The 13626-nt window shown below is 38.8% G+C and overlaps 1 protein-coding gene across 1 annotated transcript in view; it reads right to left on the bottom strand.

Annotated features, from left to right (window-relative positions):
* ppp1r9bb (protein phosphatase 1, regulatory subunit 9Bb) overlaps positions 1-13626 on the bottom strand; it is a 27689-nt gene that overhangs the window by 1422 nt on the left and 12641 nt on the right. Inside the window, exons 3-10 of the mRNA XM_071206812.1 lie at positions 12061-12193; positions 10218-10338; positions 9842-9946; positions 6808-6940; positions 4538-4690; positions 4376-4429; positions 865-1094; positions 686-782 (exon numbers count right to left, since the gene is read on the bottom strand). Of these exons, the coding sequence (XP_071062913.1) occupies positions 686-782; positions 865-1094; positions 4376-4429; positions 4538-4690; positions 6808-6940; positions 9842-9946; positions 10218-10338; positions 12061-12193 (1026 nt within the window). The remainder of the gene's footprint in view (positions 1-685; positions 783-864; positions 1095-4375; positions 4430-4537; positions 4691-6807; positions 6941-9841; positions 9947-10217; positions 10339-12060; positions 12194-13626) is intronic.

The following is a 13626-nucleotide window of genomic DNA, read 5'->3' as shown; positions in this document are numbered from 1 at the left end:
AGAGGACAGGGGAACATGCAGTACGTGTGTTACATCATGTGAGCAATATGAAAAGCTCCTACATGTACAACATAATAATACAAAATGGTCTTATTTGTAGCTAATGCTTTAACAAACCAACTAAGAATGGAGAGAACTATCAAAAAATGCATGTGCCAAAAACACTGCAAACACAGCTTTATAAAATAATCTACAAGAAATATGTGTAAATAATTAATTGTATATAGTATAAATGTGCCTGTTATACATGCTTTTATATTTGTATTAAGCTATTATCACTCCTAACATGTCAGAGTCAACAGTTTATACAAATTACAGCCATTTTTATTAATGTTTTTTACAGTTTTTGGGCTGACTTGCCTGCTATGTCACATCTTAAAACCTCTAAACAAAAAGGCATTCTCAACTTTAATTTGAATGAATAATTACATCTTTAATATTTGACTCTGTTTGCTCAACATTGTACTGTATACCTTTTAAGACTTTTCATTTGTCTATATTTATCTTATTATCTTAATGGATAAAAGTGCTATACATAAATCAATGGAAATATATTATCATAATGTGAGACAAACCGTTTCAAAGCTGTTTCTAGCACTAAACCTACATAGGGCGAACAACACCAACATGTCGACTCATCGCTGAACATTTGAAGTGTAGTGTCTGGGTTTCTCCTGAGCTGTACCTGCTCCTGAAGCTGTCCGGACTCCTCCTTCAGTAGAGAGGCCTCGGCTCCATCCTGTGCACAGCGCTGCGTCTCCTTCTTCAGGTACTCGATCTCCCTGTTAGAGGAAGCCATAGCATCAGACTCTAATGTAACATCTCTCTCAGCTGTTTGTATACATATGGACTCTTGTGTCTTACTTCTGCTGATACTCCTTGATCAGACGCTTGGCTTTGCTGTACTTGCGCTCCAGAGCCTGATACTGCGCCTGCGTCTCCTTCAGGTGCTCGTCCACCGCCTGGCACAGGCTCTGCGCCTCCATCCAGTATCCCTCCAGCTTGTCCATGCGCTCCTTGTTCTCCTGCAGCGTCTGCTCCAGCTGGGCCTTGTCCATCCGCCAGCGCTGCTTGTCCTGCTCCGCGTGGTGCAGCTGGGAACACAGGTGAAGCATCCATTTCAATTACAACATCCTTTTTATTAAAGATCCTTATAACAAGAAATGCTTCTTTGTAGGTGTGGGAAAAAAGTGGATTCTGGATTGAATCTCAACTTCCTAAAAATATATTTTAAAATATGTTATTTGCCTACAAAGGTAAACTAGACAAGTTATCTTACACACAAAATCTTTAAAAGTTGTATAAAGTGCTATTATATTTACAAAATATCAGTTTCACATGTTTTATCTACAATCCACTTTTTAATTGGCAAATTACTTCCACATTAAAGGCAGCTAGTTTAGGCCTACAAACTGTATTTATATAATAGGCAAAACATGTATTTTGTTGTCTTACTTGACCTCATTTTATTGAAGAGAATTGAGTTTTTAAGTGGGTTTTTCTTGCAGGTTTAGCATGCACAAATCTTCATATTATCTTTATATTAGCTTAGCATCATACACTCTAAAAACGAATTCAGGCGACCTTTCACCTCCACTTAATTAAATGCATGGTTGCAAGATAAAAATGTGAGTTAATTGATTGAAGTTGCAAACATTAATTTATAAGCTGTGTTGACGTAATAATGTTGGTAATTACATCAACTTAATATTGTGTGTAATTTGAACTCTGATTTCTGCGTTAATTGACTTAAAACTACATTCAAGTTGTAGTAAGTATGCAATTGGCTTGATAACTTCATTGTTCTACACCTTGAGTTAAGGATTTCAAGTCCACTCCCACTTAACAGGCCTGGACAAGTTCCGACAGTTAAGACACATAGAAATATACAAAGGACATTTTAAGGTGAGTGTCATCTGTTGTCATTCAAATACAGTGGATAGCCTTGTAGTTGCACTGTATAGGCAAATTGCTGTTTGACCAACATTAGCAGCCTTTGAACTGTGAATAGTTCTGTGAGAGGATACAAAGTAGTAGAGGCTACTGTGAGAGTAAAAATACTTTGGTTACTTTGTGATATCGCTTTTTATTAAAAATGAATCTCGGTGAAGCAGATCAAGGATCAAGGATGCTTCTTGAGGTAGGATCGTTATTTAGAGTTGTCATTGAAATGCAAGTTGTTGGCAGTCACCCATTCAGAATATATTCATTTAGGTAATTTCTCTTTTTTTCCTTTTTAAAAAAAAGCACAATACAATTGAAGTACGCAGAGAACTATAGCCATCCGCTGCCTTGTCGTGTACCTTGGAGAAAAGGAAGAGGACCTTTTCAAGGAGTTTAGCGACGTAATTAAACATCTTGAAATAAAATAAAATCCATGGGCAGAGTGACAAAAGCACTGCTCTCTGTCAGTTACATTTTGAAGCATATTGGACTTTTGGCCACACCCCAATCAATAATATCTTAGCAGCGTTCAGCATGGATAGGTGTTGACACACCAATGGCATGGGAAAAGGATTGTGTACAAGTGGCTTCTGCTCTTCTGCTCCAGTTCAAATATTGTATGGAACCTGCTAAAAAGATGAGAAGGTACACTAAAACATATCTACTAAATCTGTCCACATGCATTTAAACACTAGGCAAAGTACTCAAAAGCACCTCTGTGTGTCTTCAGGACCACATTGCCATGACGACACACACATGCAGACTCAATAGGTGAAAACAATACCAGCGTTGCTTTAGCAGCTGGTAATAATGGCTCTGAATTAGCTAAGAGTGACAGTTTAAAAAGTATGCATTACCTAATTCATTATCTCTTATGCGCTAACCTATTATTTAATGTGCTTCAAAGGGACATGAATATCGCCTTCATCAGTGACCGGTCCACCCCAGGATCTGACCATACGATGGCAACCATCGTGGTCGAGGGAAACAAATGAATGAGCAAGCATTCTGCGTTAAATGTGTTCATACTGTTTAAATAATGACTGTCGGCAGTGTAAACATCTTTGTTACATCTTGTGTAAAATGGATGTGTGTGATCTGCAGACTGGTGGCCATTGAGAATTTGTTACTGTAGTTTTACAAAAACTACAGATTTTACATATTTGGCACTGGTTTTAAATCTGCAAAGGCCTCTAACTTCGTTGTGATGGCAGCATGTATTTGCTGTGTCCCCATTTCCCATGTAATATGGCTAATGTGTTTATTTATTATTTGTGGGGCAATTTAAATTTGTGTTATTTATCTTTTTTTCAAGATTGAAATGAAGCTCAGCGCAAGTTCTTTCAGGAAGACTGGGTGTATATACATTCACTCCGCAGCTGCATATAATCAGCTCATCACAGGCGTTCTCTTTAACCTATTACATTTCACCTCATTCTCCAGCAGCCAATCAACAAGCTGCAGCCAAACTATAACATGGCTCTCCTCTCTCCTGCAGTCAGCTGTGATTTCAGGTGTTCAGGCACCTTATCATACTGTGTGGCATGTGTCAATAAATGTTCAAACAAAATGAATTCTCTCCTGATTGAAACATCATGTGTTGAAATAAACAACTCCAGTTCAGAATAAAAAGTGAATTGCCTAATATTTTTGTTGTGGAATCAATTAATTTCTTTCTTTAAAGGCAAAAACATGAAAAAGATAAGAAAAAAAACTATTGAATACAATATATTTGGTGCAACTTAATTTATAAATGGTTATCAACTTAAAAACGTTTGTTCACAATGAGGGTAATTAAGTACATACAACTTAAAATTCCTTTGAAATCATACGGTAAAACAAGTTCGAGCAACTTAATTTTTGAAGTAATCAACTTGTGTTTATAATACCAATTATTAAGTAAGTGGTAATTAAAAACACCTCTGATTGTAGAGGAAAAGCCTTCTCCCCTAACTCAAATAACTTTGTTGCTTTAAGACAATTTCATTAGAAGTTGTCTTAACTCAATAAACATCGATGCAAACTGTTGCGTTGATTTTCTTTGTTGAGCCAAGGCATTTGTTTTTAGAGTGTAGCAATCAGTTGATAATAACTTTATCAAACATAAAACTCTTTAATCTTAATCACACTTTACTCTGCTTTCTTTCCATCATTTCTCACATAGCTTTTTTTATTTATCATGGAGTAGATCCTGAAGTTAGCAACCGTTTAACTGTCTTTATTCTTGTTTTTGTCTTTTATTGCTTTTCTTTATGATTAAAATAGTTATTTGTGTGTATTATTGTGTGTGTATCTTAAGCACTGCTGGAACAGGCATTTGTAATTTCATTGTATTTCTATATATAATGACAATAATGGCTTATATTCTATTCTTTTGACTGAATCCAGAATTGCTTCTTCTTCATCTTTAAAACATCATTTAAGAAGTTACCTTTCTTTTCAGCTGCTGGATCTCGGCCTGGGTCACCGCATGCTTTATTTGGAGCTTTACAGCGAAGACAGATTGAAATACATGTGTTAGTATTAGACACATATCAAGACATCAACGGTGATTACACAGAAAGTGCTCCAATTAAGGAAGCTCCTTTCTCACCTCTTTGTATTTATGTGCTAGTTTCTCAGGGTCCGTCTCCAGGGGCGACATGTCCTCGTTCTCTGCCAGGTCGAACACCTCGATGGCGCTGGGATACGACGGGCTCACCTCCTCATCCTCGTCCTCTTCCTCGTCTGTGCCATATTCTCCGCCCTGCAGGGACACGTTCAGGTTAGCATCCCATTCACACACAGAATTAATTACAGCAGGTTTAGGGCACAGGCAGTATGAGAAAAAGAAAGACCTGTTTGAACATTAAAGCATGTAAACATGTCACAGTAGAGGCACACAATACAAATATGAACCTGAAAATAAGCAGAATATGTCATCTTTAACATGTTTGTAATAGTTTTACCAATGGGGCACTCATTTCCAGGAGTTTAAATGATTGGAATGTAGGTATTTCTGACATGTGTTTAGATTAATTGTCAAGACATTTAATAAAATGTCACTTAAAACAGAGTGAAAAATTGTAATGTTATGGTGTCTTTAAAAGCATGTGTCTGTTCTATGACCAGAGGTGGGAAATACCTAAGTACATTTACTCAGGTACTTAAGTACCATGTTTAGGTACTTGTACTTTACTTGACTATTTCCATTGTATGCTGCTTTGTATTTCTACTATTCAGAGGTGCATGGTGTACTTTTACTCAACTACTTTTATTTAATACCTTTAGTTACTTTAGAGATGTGGATGAATGATGTGAAATATAATCAAGTGTTAAATCAGACTTTAGTTCCACCTGGAGTAAATTCACAAGCTACCCTGCAGTATACAAAGTCCTTTAAACTAGGACTGCTGAGTTTGACATGTGTGCTTTAATGCATCAATAATTATAAAACATATCATAATATATTATTCCGAAATGGACCGATCTGCGGAATGAGTACTTTTACTTTTGGTACTTTAAGTATATTTTGATGCAGATACTTTTGTACTTTTACTTGAGTAATGTTTTGAGTGCAGGACTTTTACTTGTAACAGAGTATTCCCACACTCTGCTACTTCTACTTTACAAGTACAAGATCTGAGTACTTCTCCCACCCCTGGCTATGACACCACACAGCCACTAGGTGGTGCACCTCTCCAAAGATCAGACTTCCCTTTCAGTTACACAACATAAAGCTTTTCAAGAAGCACCACCAGCACAGAGGCACGAACGGGGAAACTTCCTCTCTGTTCTTCTGAAGGTACAGTCGCGTATGAGCTGTAAAAACTCCATGAGCTTATAGTTTATGTAAAACAAAATCAGAGGAGACTCATGCGATTAACAAAGCAAAGGACATCCGGGGGCACAGATTTTCCGATCCCGATTTGCCCTCATTTCGGAGCGAAGCTTATCGTCTGATGAGACTGATGCTCTGGACACAATAGTGAGGCTTCTGGCCAGAGGCACGTCGAGCCCAGCCACACAGAGAGGGTCACTGCTGTTCATGGGATGCATTGCATAATCCTAAAAGGGGAACCGAGGGCTTACAGAGCCATGAATGATTGCAACTTCTTTTTCATTTTTGAGGAAGTATTTGTGTCGGAGGTTGAAAAGGATGTGTGAACTCTGAAGGGCTGCACCGAATAGTTTCATGGCTCCGAGGCTTCATTCATTTCATTGACATTCATTAGCAGAGCTGCTTTTATTTTTTATTTGCATTTCTATTCATTCAGTTTAAAACCGGTTTCCCTTCACAGTTGCAGATTAAGGTTGATTAAGGTTGGTTTGCAGTAATTATTATTAATATTATACTATTTATAGAACTAGATTTTAGTTGTAAAGTCAAAAAGGAATGTAATGCTTTTAAAAATGCACTTTTTTACCTAAAGAAATATTCTGTTTTATGCATATTTGTTGGCGTTTAGTCTTCAATAAACAACATTTTAACTGCTGTGAAAAAAATGCTGGCTCTCGTTTTTTTTCATTTTGTTTTAGGGTAATAAATATGACGACAGACATTCAGAGCTCTATTAAATGTATATTGTACGGCCAAAATACTACTTTAAAGCTATTTCGAGATGATTTTGTTGATACTTGATGACTTCAAACGTTGATAAATGCATTCAGATATCTTTTCTTTTAACTGGGATTCATCCTATTATTTAACAAGAGTTTTACATTTTCATTGACTAGCCTGCATCCTCCACTTCATTCTAATGGTCAAAGTAGTGAGTGTGTGTTCTTGCTCATAACAGGTGGAGATGAGGAAGGACATTTTGTTTAGTAAATCAGTGCACCTTCACTTCAGACAGTGGTTAAAGAATACTTCTAAAGACATACCTCCTGGTCGTCCATGTACTGGTTGTAGCGCTGCTCCATCACCTCCCTCTGCCAGCGCTCCTGCTCCAGGGTCTGCTGGATGAGCTGCGCCACCTCGCTCTGCTCCCCCGGCTTCTCTCGACCAATCACAAACCTGGGGGTTCACAATCAGCTCAGTCAGGACTAAACAGCGCCGACCTGTTTGAAGATGCTCGCTTAACTGAAGTAGTCTTTTGTGTATACAGCGCGTTTCAAATTCAGAGGGATGAACACGCTTAAAGAGAGCAAAGCAATGAGAGAGATACGGGTAAAAGTAACACATAGCAAAGCAGGAGTTACAGAAAACAACAATTAAACAAACGTAACATTTAAAAAACTAAAGAAAATCAAAAGCAGCTTTTTACAAGTGTGTTTGTCAGGAGTGATTTGAAATGGGGCACCGATTCAGAAGGTCTGATATTCTCAGGCAGGGTCCTCCAGAGTCTGGACGCTCTAACAACAAAGCGACGGTGACCTTTAGATTTCGGCAGTGATTTTAGAACAAGTGACAGGGTTTTGCTCTCGGATCGTCAGACGTCCATGAGGAACAGCAGCTCGGAGATAAGGGGCGGGCCTTGAAAGTATTTATAACATCTATTCTAAAAGACAGACGAAGCTAAGGTTTAAAAGCTCAAATAGGTAGTAAGGTCACTTTTGTAACTGTCAAGCCAAGACTACAGCATTTAGTTTGAGCTAGAGACTACACGAGAGTAAGATGATAACCAATTGTATTGATGTTCCGTGTAGATCAAACAGGGTTGGACAGTCTTTATCTGACTTGATACGATGATAATAATTAAAAAAAGACAATCTGTTTTATTGTGTTGCACTGGTGGAGGAGCCTGTGACCTAAGAATTTCATCGTCATAACTACACTGTAGCTATGTACGTATGACCAATAAAAGCCTTGAACCTTGAATGTATTTGCACGCTAAATTATATATTATGTTCCTTTGTGTACCCGAGGAGCATGAACACCTGCCCTACAAGGAAGACAAAAGTACTTTTCATATACAATAGACTTCTTAGAGCCTCTTCAGATGGTATAATGTCATGTATTGACAGAGTGAGGATCTCGCCGGCTCTCTGATGACAGAAAATGTCTTCCTGTTTCGAGCCGAACAAAGGCGGTCTCTATGGAGTTGGCCTTCTGTGATTCAAATCAAACGCGCCTCTCCTTCAGCTCATTGTGCACTTCATTACAGAGGCTATACGTTTCCTGATTGAGGCTCACAAACCTCCGTCCAATTACACCCAACTGCGGTGTAAACAGTGAAACGGGAAGCAACACTGTAAATCATGACACAGCCACAGACAGTTATTAAGCCGGCCGCTGCCGCCTTTCCATTTCTGCGCTGCTAATGGGTAATTAAATGTTCACACACGCACTTCCTGTCCCTGTCCCTCTGTCTGTCTGCTTGACGCTGTTCCTGAATAGGTCTGAGCACCAGTGCCATCACTTCAGTAGATCCATAATGTATGAGCTATCTATAGAAGCCTCTGATCTCCACAAGTCACGCAACACGAACAAAAACAGTCAGTTCCACCAAAACGCCAAAGAGCTCGGCTACAAATATCCTTCTGGCATTTTGGAATGATACCTCTGATGCAGCGTGTATTTGTTCCTCATAGCTGTGTTTTCTGTGGAGCATTCTTTGGCTCGTATTCAGGATGTCTCAGAAAGAAGCTTGAAGGGTATAATCATGACCCTGTGAGATTTGAGATATACATCTACAGTCTGGTGAGCTGAATGGGCAGGATGTGGTAGCAGTCAGTCCTGCGTGTAAGACTGGCTGTGTGGGCATATGTATCTATATCAGGAGGAAACCATCTCTTTGAGCAAGAAATGTGACGTCACAGCGAGAAAGGTGCAACAACACGCATGTCCTGGTTACAGCTTGACAGAGCCTGTAACACTAAAGGAACTCTGAGAATTGCTTTGAGTATAATATAAGCCACTTGCTAACATGTCAATTTTAGTTTAACAGGTTCACTAGCATGTGAGTGTTTACTAATTCGCTCTAAACAGTGTAGCTGAGACTTGTGGGAATGTCTTAAAGCAGGGGGGTCAAACTCAATTTCATCACGGGCCACATTCGCATTATGGTTGCACTCAAAGGGCCGGTTGTAACTTTAAGACTATATAAAAAATTAAAAATACATAAATATTTAATATATATATATAAACTAATGTATTATATTACATTATTGCCTTTGCATTGGATTATTATCGGATAGGGTAATAACTTCATATTTAACTACGTCTGAAAGCAGAAGTCTAGGGCAAATAATTGCAAGTCTCTTCAGTGCGCATGTCACAAAATTATTTTAAAAGACATTTTGAAAAAAAAGTCAATTCTGAGAAAAGATGCATATTTAGAAGAATAAAATTCAAATCTGAGAAAAAAAGTGAAATTTGAGATGCATTGTGGGACATGTAGTTTATGGGCAACGTGCTTCTGTAAATCACCATGTAACCGTATTATAAACATATTGTATTCTTTGCAAGCTATTGTAGGGCCACATGAAATGAAGTCGCGGGCCGGATTTGGCCCCCGGGCCTTGAGTTTGACACCCCTGTCTTAAAGGGACGGCTCCCCTGCAATTCCAGGTAGTGTTGATACGATTGTAGCAACCAAATGACACCTCATTGGCGGTGGTTGTCCCAATTGGTTTTTTTTAGTATCCGTGTTACGATTTCTGTACAAAATGATGTGTTGGTTAGTTATTGGCCCTTTGAGCACATCAGGCCTTGGGCCATCAAGTTTCATTATAAGAGAGCGTAGGAAGACCTCTCACACCTAAACAATCTAAATGACATATTGCATTCTTTGAACTGTCTCTTAAAGTTTTGTAGGTATTCTTAGTCATACAAAAAAGTACAGGACAACAAATATGATATCAGTATGATGCTAGATGAGATATGAAGGACGTGGTCATGTAAATCCATTGAATGGTAGTCATTACATTACATTTCAATTCGGTGACACGTCAAGATATTTCAGTTGGGACTTACTTGACGGTTCCTGAGGTGTTCCTGAGTACGGAGGCGGCAAAGTTCTGGGTGACTCCCACCAAACTGGTCCCATCCACCTCCACGATCAGATCGTTCACCAGGATCCTGGAGGGGCAGTCGAGGAGGGAGAAGTTCAGGATTCTCAGTAATAGCATATCTGTGGCCTTCGCTCATCATCTTTTGACTAAAGCCTACACAAGCAACACTCCATGTATGAGCCCTCGTTCTTGGCTGCAACACCATTTCGTAGTTGGCAGGAATGGGAAAGATAAATGGGCTGATAAAGCAAGAGATAAATGACTACAAATAAACTGACCTCAGGTTCAAATGTGGTTTACATAGGCCTTTCCTCTTTTTGCCTCATGATTTCACATACCTGCCGTCCTTCTGCGCTGCTCCTCCATCCGTGACTGTCTTCACAAAGATGCCCAGCTTCTCCAGGCCCATGTCAGCCCCTGCACCCATCCCGATGATACTGATGCCCAGACCCTCACCATCTAAAGGAGAGAAACAGACGCGCTGTTACCATACTGCCACTGTAATCCAGAGCTTTCAATCAGTTGTACGTTGTGGCTGAAAACTGTCCGTTTGAACCATGAACACATACATTTGGGTGGAGAAGTTGAAGAGCCCCTTTCCCTTTCCCACAGGTGTGGTCAAATTAAAGTTGCCCGTGGAGTTTTCTCATAAACAAACAAAGTTGTAAACATTTACAGTGTTGCACACCTAATGCATTGTGTGTGTCCTTGAGGCCCGACAATGCATTTCCTTCCTCATCAAACATTTACAACGCCAAGTTTAAACCTTGCATTGTTTACATCCATAATTGCTCGCTCGCAGTTCACTTACTCCCTGCCTTTGTTGGCGCATTACTGCATTTCTGAGAACACGACTGCTATCAACTGGCAGTAAGCGGACCCTCCATTGTTACAGTGTATTGTAATAAGTGTATCTTGTGGTCTTACAATCTATGGGCTGTGAAGAAATACCATTCAGTGTATTCAACATTTTGAAAAACATTTGAAGTGTTTATTAATTACTACTAGGTTTTGCTATATTGTCATATTAGTAAAGTAGATATTTATCTCACAGGAGGAGGAATTCTTACACATTTTTAAAAAGCGCATATCAGTGTACAACTACATTTTAGTGTGGTGTTATATGTATATAATAGTTACAATTACCTGTTTTACCTCATCAAATGCAGAACTACAGAAGCAGATTTATAAATATTTTTAAATCAAGCATATATAGCAGTTGGCTAATAATAATAATAATTTCAATTTATATAGCCCCTTTCACGAAACCCAAGGACGCTTTACAATGGGAAGTAACAAAACAAAAAGTAATAATAATCATACAGATACATAGGCTGAAGAAAACACAACAGGAACAGGTTGCTGAGTACTGTACATTAGTTGAGGCCAAAGGCCCGAGTGAACAGATGGTGTTTGAGGTGTTTTTTGAAGGTAATAATGATAGATGTGGTTATGTACTGCTGTCCAGAGTTCTTAAACAGCATGCGGCAGCTTCACCGCAGATATTTATCTCTGATGTATTTTCTCTGAAGTGAAAGCAGCATTCTGCATGTTGCTGAAATATATTTATAGCTGAAATAAAAGCCTGCACTAGCTTCTTTTCATCTCAAGGACTCTTGTTATGACAAAACACTTCAATTTAACGCTTTCTGTGACTTGAGAGTTAGATCAGTGATCGCACCCGGGTTTCCTGCCTGAGGTGTAATGTGCAGAGGTGTTAATTTGAACATACAGCAGCATATCGTTTGTGTAGAGGATGGCCACATATGGTATCCTGATGTAACCATCATTCTAAATATATTATTCTATTAATATATTAATGGAGCATAATGTTGAAGGGATGTTGAGGGAAGTGTGGCTGGAGGAAATGGGGTGGTTGGCAGAAGGCAGTCAGTGAAGAACCTTTTACATAATACAAACATGCAGGTGCTTTTTATTCCCTTTGGCTTCAAAGAGAAATGGAAATGACAAATCCAAGTGTTCAGGAGGTCTATCACATAACCATAATCATTTTAAATTCAGTTTCCAGGCATGTCAAATTTCTCGTATTTGTTTTACTTCCCAATTTCATGCAAACCACCCTCCTGGTGCCTCGAGCAGGTTGAATCAATGCTTTAAAAACATCCTCAAATCCTGTACACAATAGCATTGGATAAAGATACACTTTATAATGTTCTCTACCTTTCTCCAGCTCTGCGGGGAACAGGTCCAGCCTCTCCACCCTCTTCTCCAGCTCGTACTCTGCAGACGCTGCCATGGGATCAACGTCTTCATTACGCCTGTCGTAGTCCTCATTGGGGTAAGTGGCAAAAACCTGCAGGAGACAGAAACACTCCATCAGACTCATAAACGCATAAAGCTTTAAATGTCCTTTAAAATCAGGATACATTGTAAAATCCTTGTATTTTTAAATCAAATTTTCCAGAAAGTTTAATGACAAGATCAATACATCTCTCATACTACTAATACTTTTAGGAGACATTAGCTTAGTTTAGCCCAAAGATTAGCAGTGTGGGAATATAGCTAGCATATATCCAAAGATATAAAACATACCTTAAATTAAATATCACAAAATAACACAGTCGATCTTCTTCCATCCCTCAAAAAACAACAATTAGTTGTTATATGTTATATATAGGGAGGCTGTGGCTCAGTGGATAGTGTGCTGGACTTCGAATCAGGGGATAGCAAGTTTGAGTCCCACTGCAGTCAGCATGTTGTTGTGTCCCTGGGCAAGACACTTCACCCCAAATTGCTCCTGTGGGGATTGTCCACAGTACTGAATGCATGTAAGTCGCTTTGGATAAAAGCATCTAACAAATGACATACTGTGTTTGATCAGAACTAAGCTAGCTGTTTGCCCGTTTTAAGTGTTTGTGCTAAGCTAAGATAACCGTATGCTAGCTGTAGCTTCACATTGAACAAACAGACTCATGTGATATCAATTTTATCATCTAACCCAGTGGTTCTCAAACCCTTTTCAATAATGTACCCCCTTTGAAAAAAAAATCAGCCACGTACCCCCTGATCAGCGCAAAAACAATTTGTTAGGGAAAAAATGCCTATATAAAGAGGTACAGTACGACGCTGCACCATCAGTGTCTGATTTATTAAAACAACAACATTGTAACTAAGAAACACTTAAATCTTACATTTCAAATGTTTACAATCCATCACTAAATTCATGGCAAACCGATTTTAACATCATGCAATAAGACTAAGACGACATTAGTTGCATTGAACTGATCTTTTTAATAAGTTGTACTTACAATGTAGTGAGAAACATGGGCTTGTGCTTCACTGAGGATCTTTGTCATTCTGACAGGGAGGCAACTGCAGTTATTACACTTCGAGTTTTGAAATATGTGTAACTCTGTTAATATAAAACCCACACTGCTCAAACTTCCTTACTTTTCCTAAAATTGGTTAATGTATTCATTTATTTATTTTGGGGCGTGGGGAATGAAGAGAAGAAAAAATATGAGCATTTTATGAGCAAGGGATTTTGACCCCTCATTGAACATATGCATAATGCTGCGCTATACTTTGCGGCCACACGCCGTTGCCAAGCAACGCTTATTGTTTAGGTCCTTATGATAAGCAGGCAGTCATATAATTAACTAGAACTAGATAGATCTGATAGATTTGGACATGAACGCGAGGGAAGTATAACCGGACGCGAGAGAGATATCAGAGATCATATCACTAAGAGTTAGACCTAACACACTTAGCTAGTTTATCTACTCT

The sequence above is a fragment of the Pseudochaenichthys georgianus genome, chromosome 19 (assembly GCF_902827115.2).
Source record: "Pseudochaenichthys georgianus chromosome 19, fPseGeo1.2, whole genome shotgun sequence".
In the NCBI taxonomy this organism is placed as follows: Eukaryota; Metazoa; Chordata; class Actinopteri; order Perciformes; family Channichthyidae; genus Pseudochaenichthys; species Pseudochaenichthys georgianus.
This window is presented reverse-complemented; position numbering and strand designations above follow the sequence as displayed.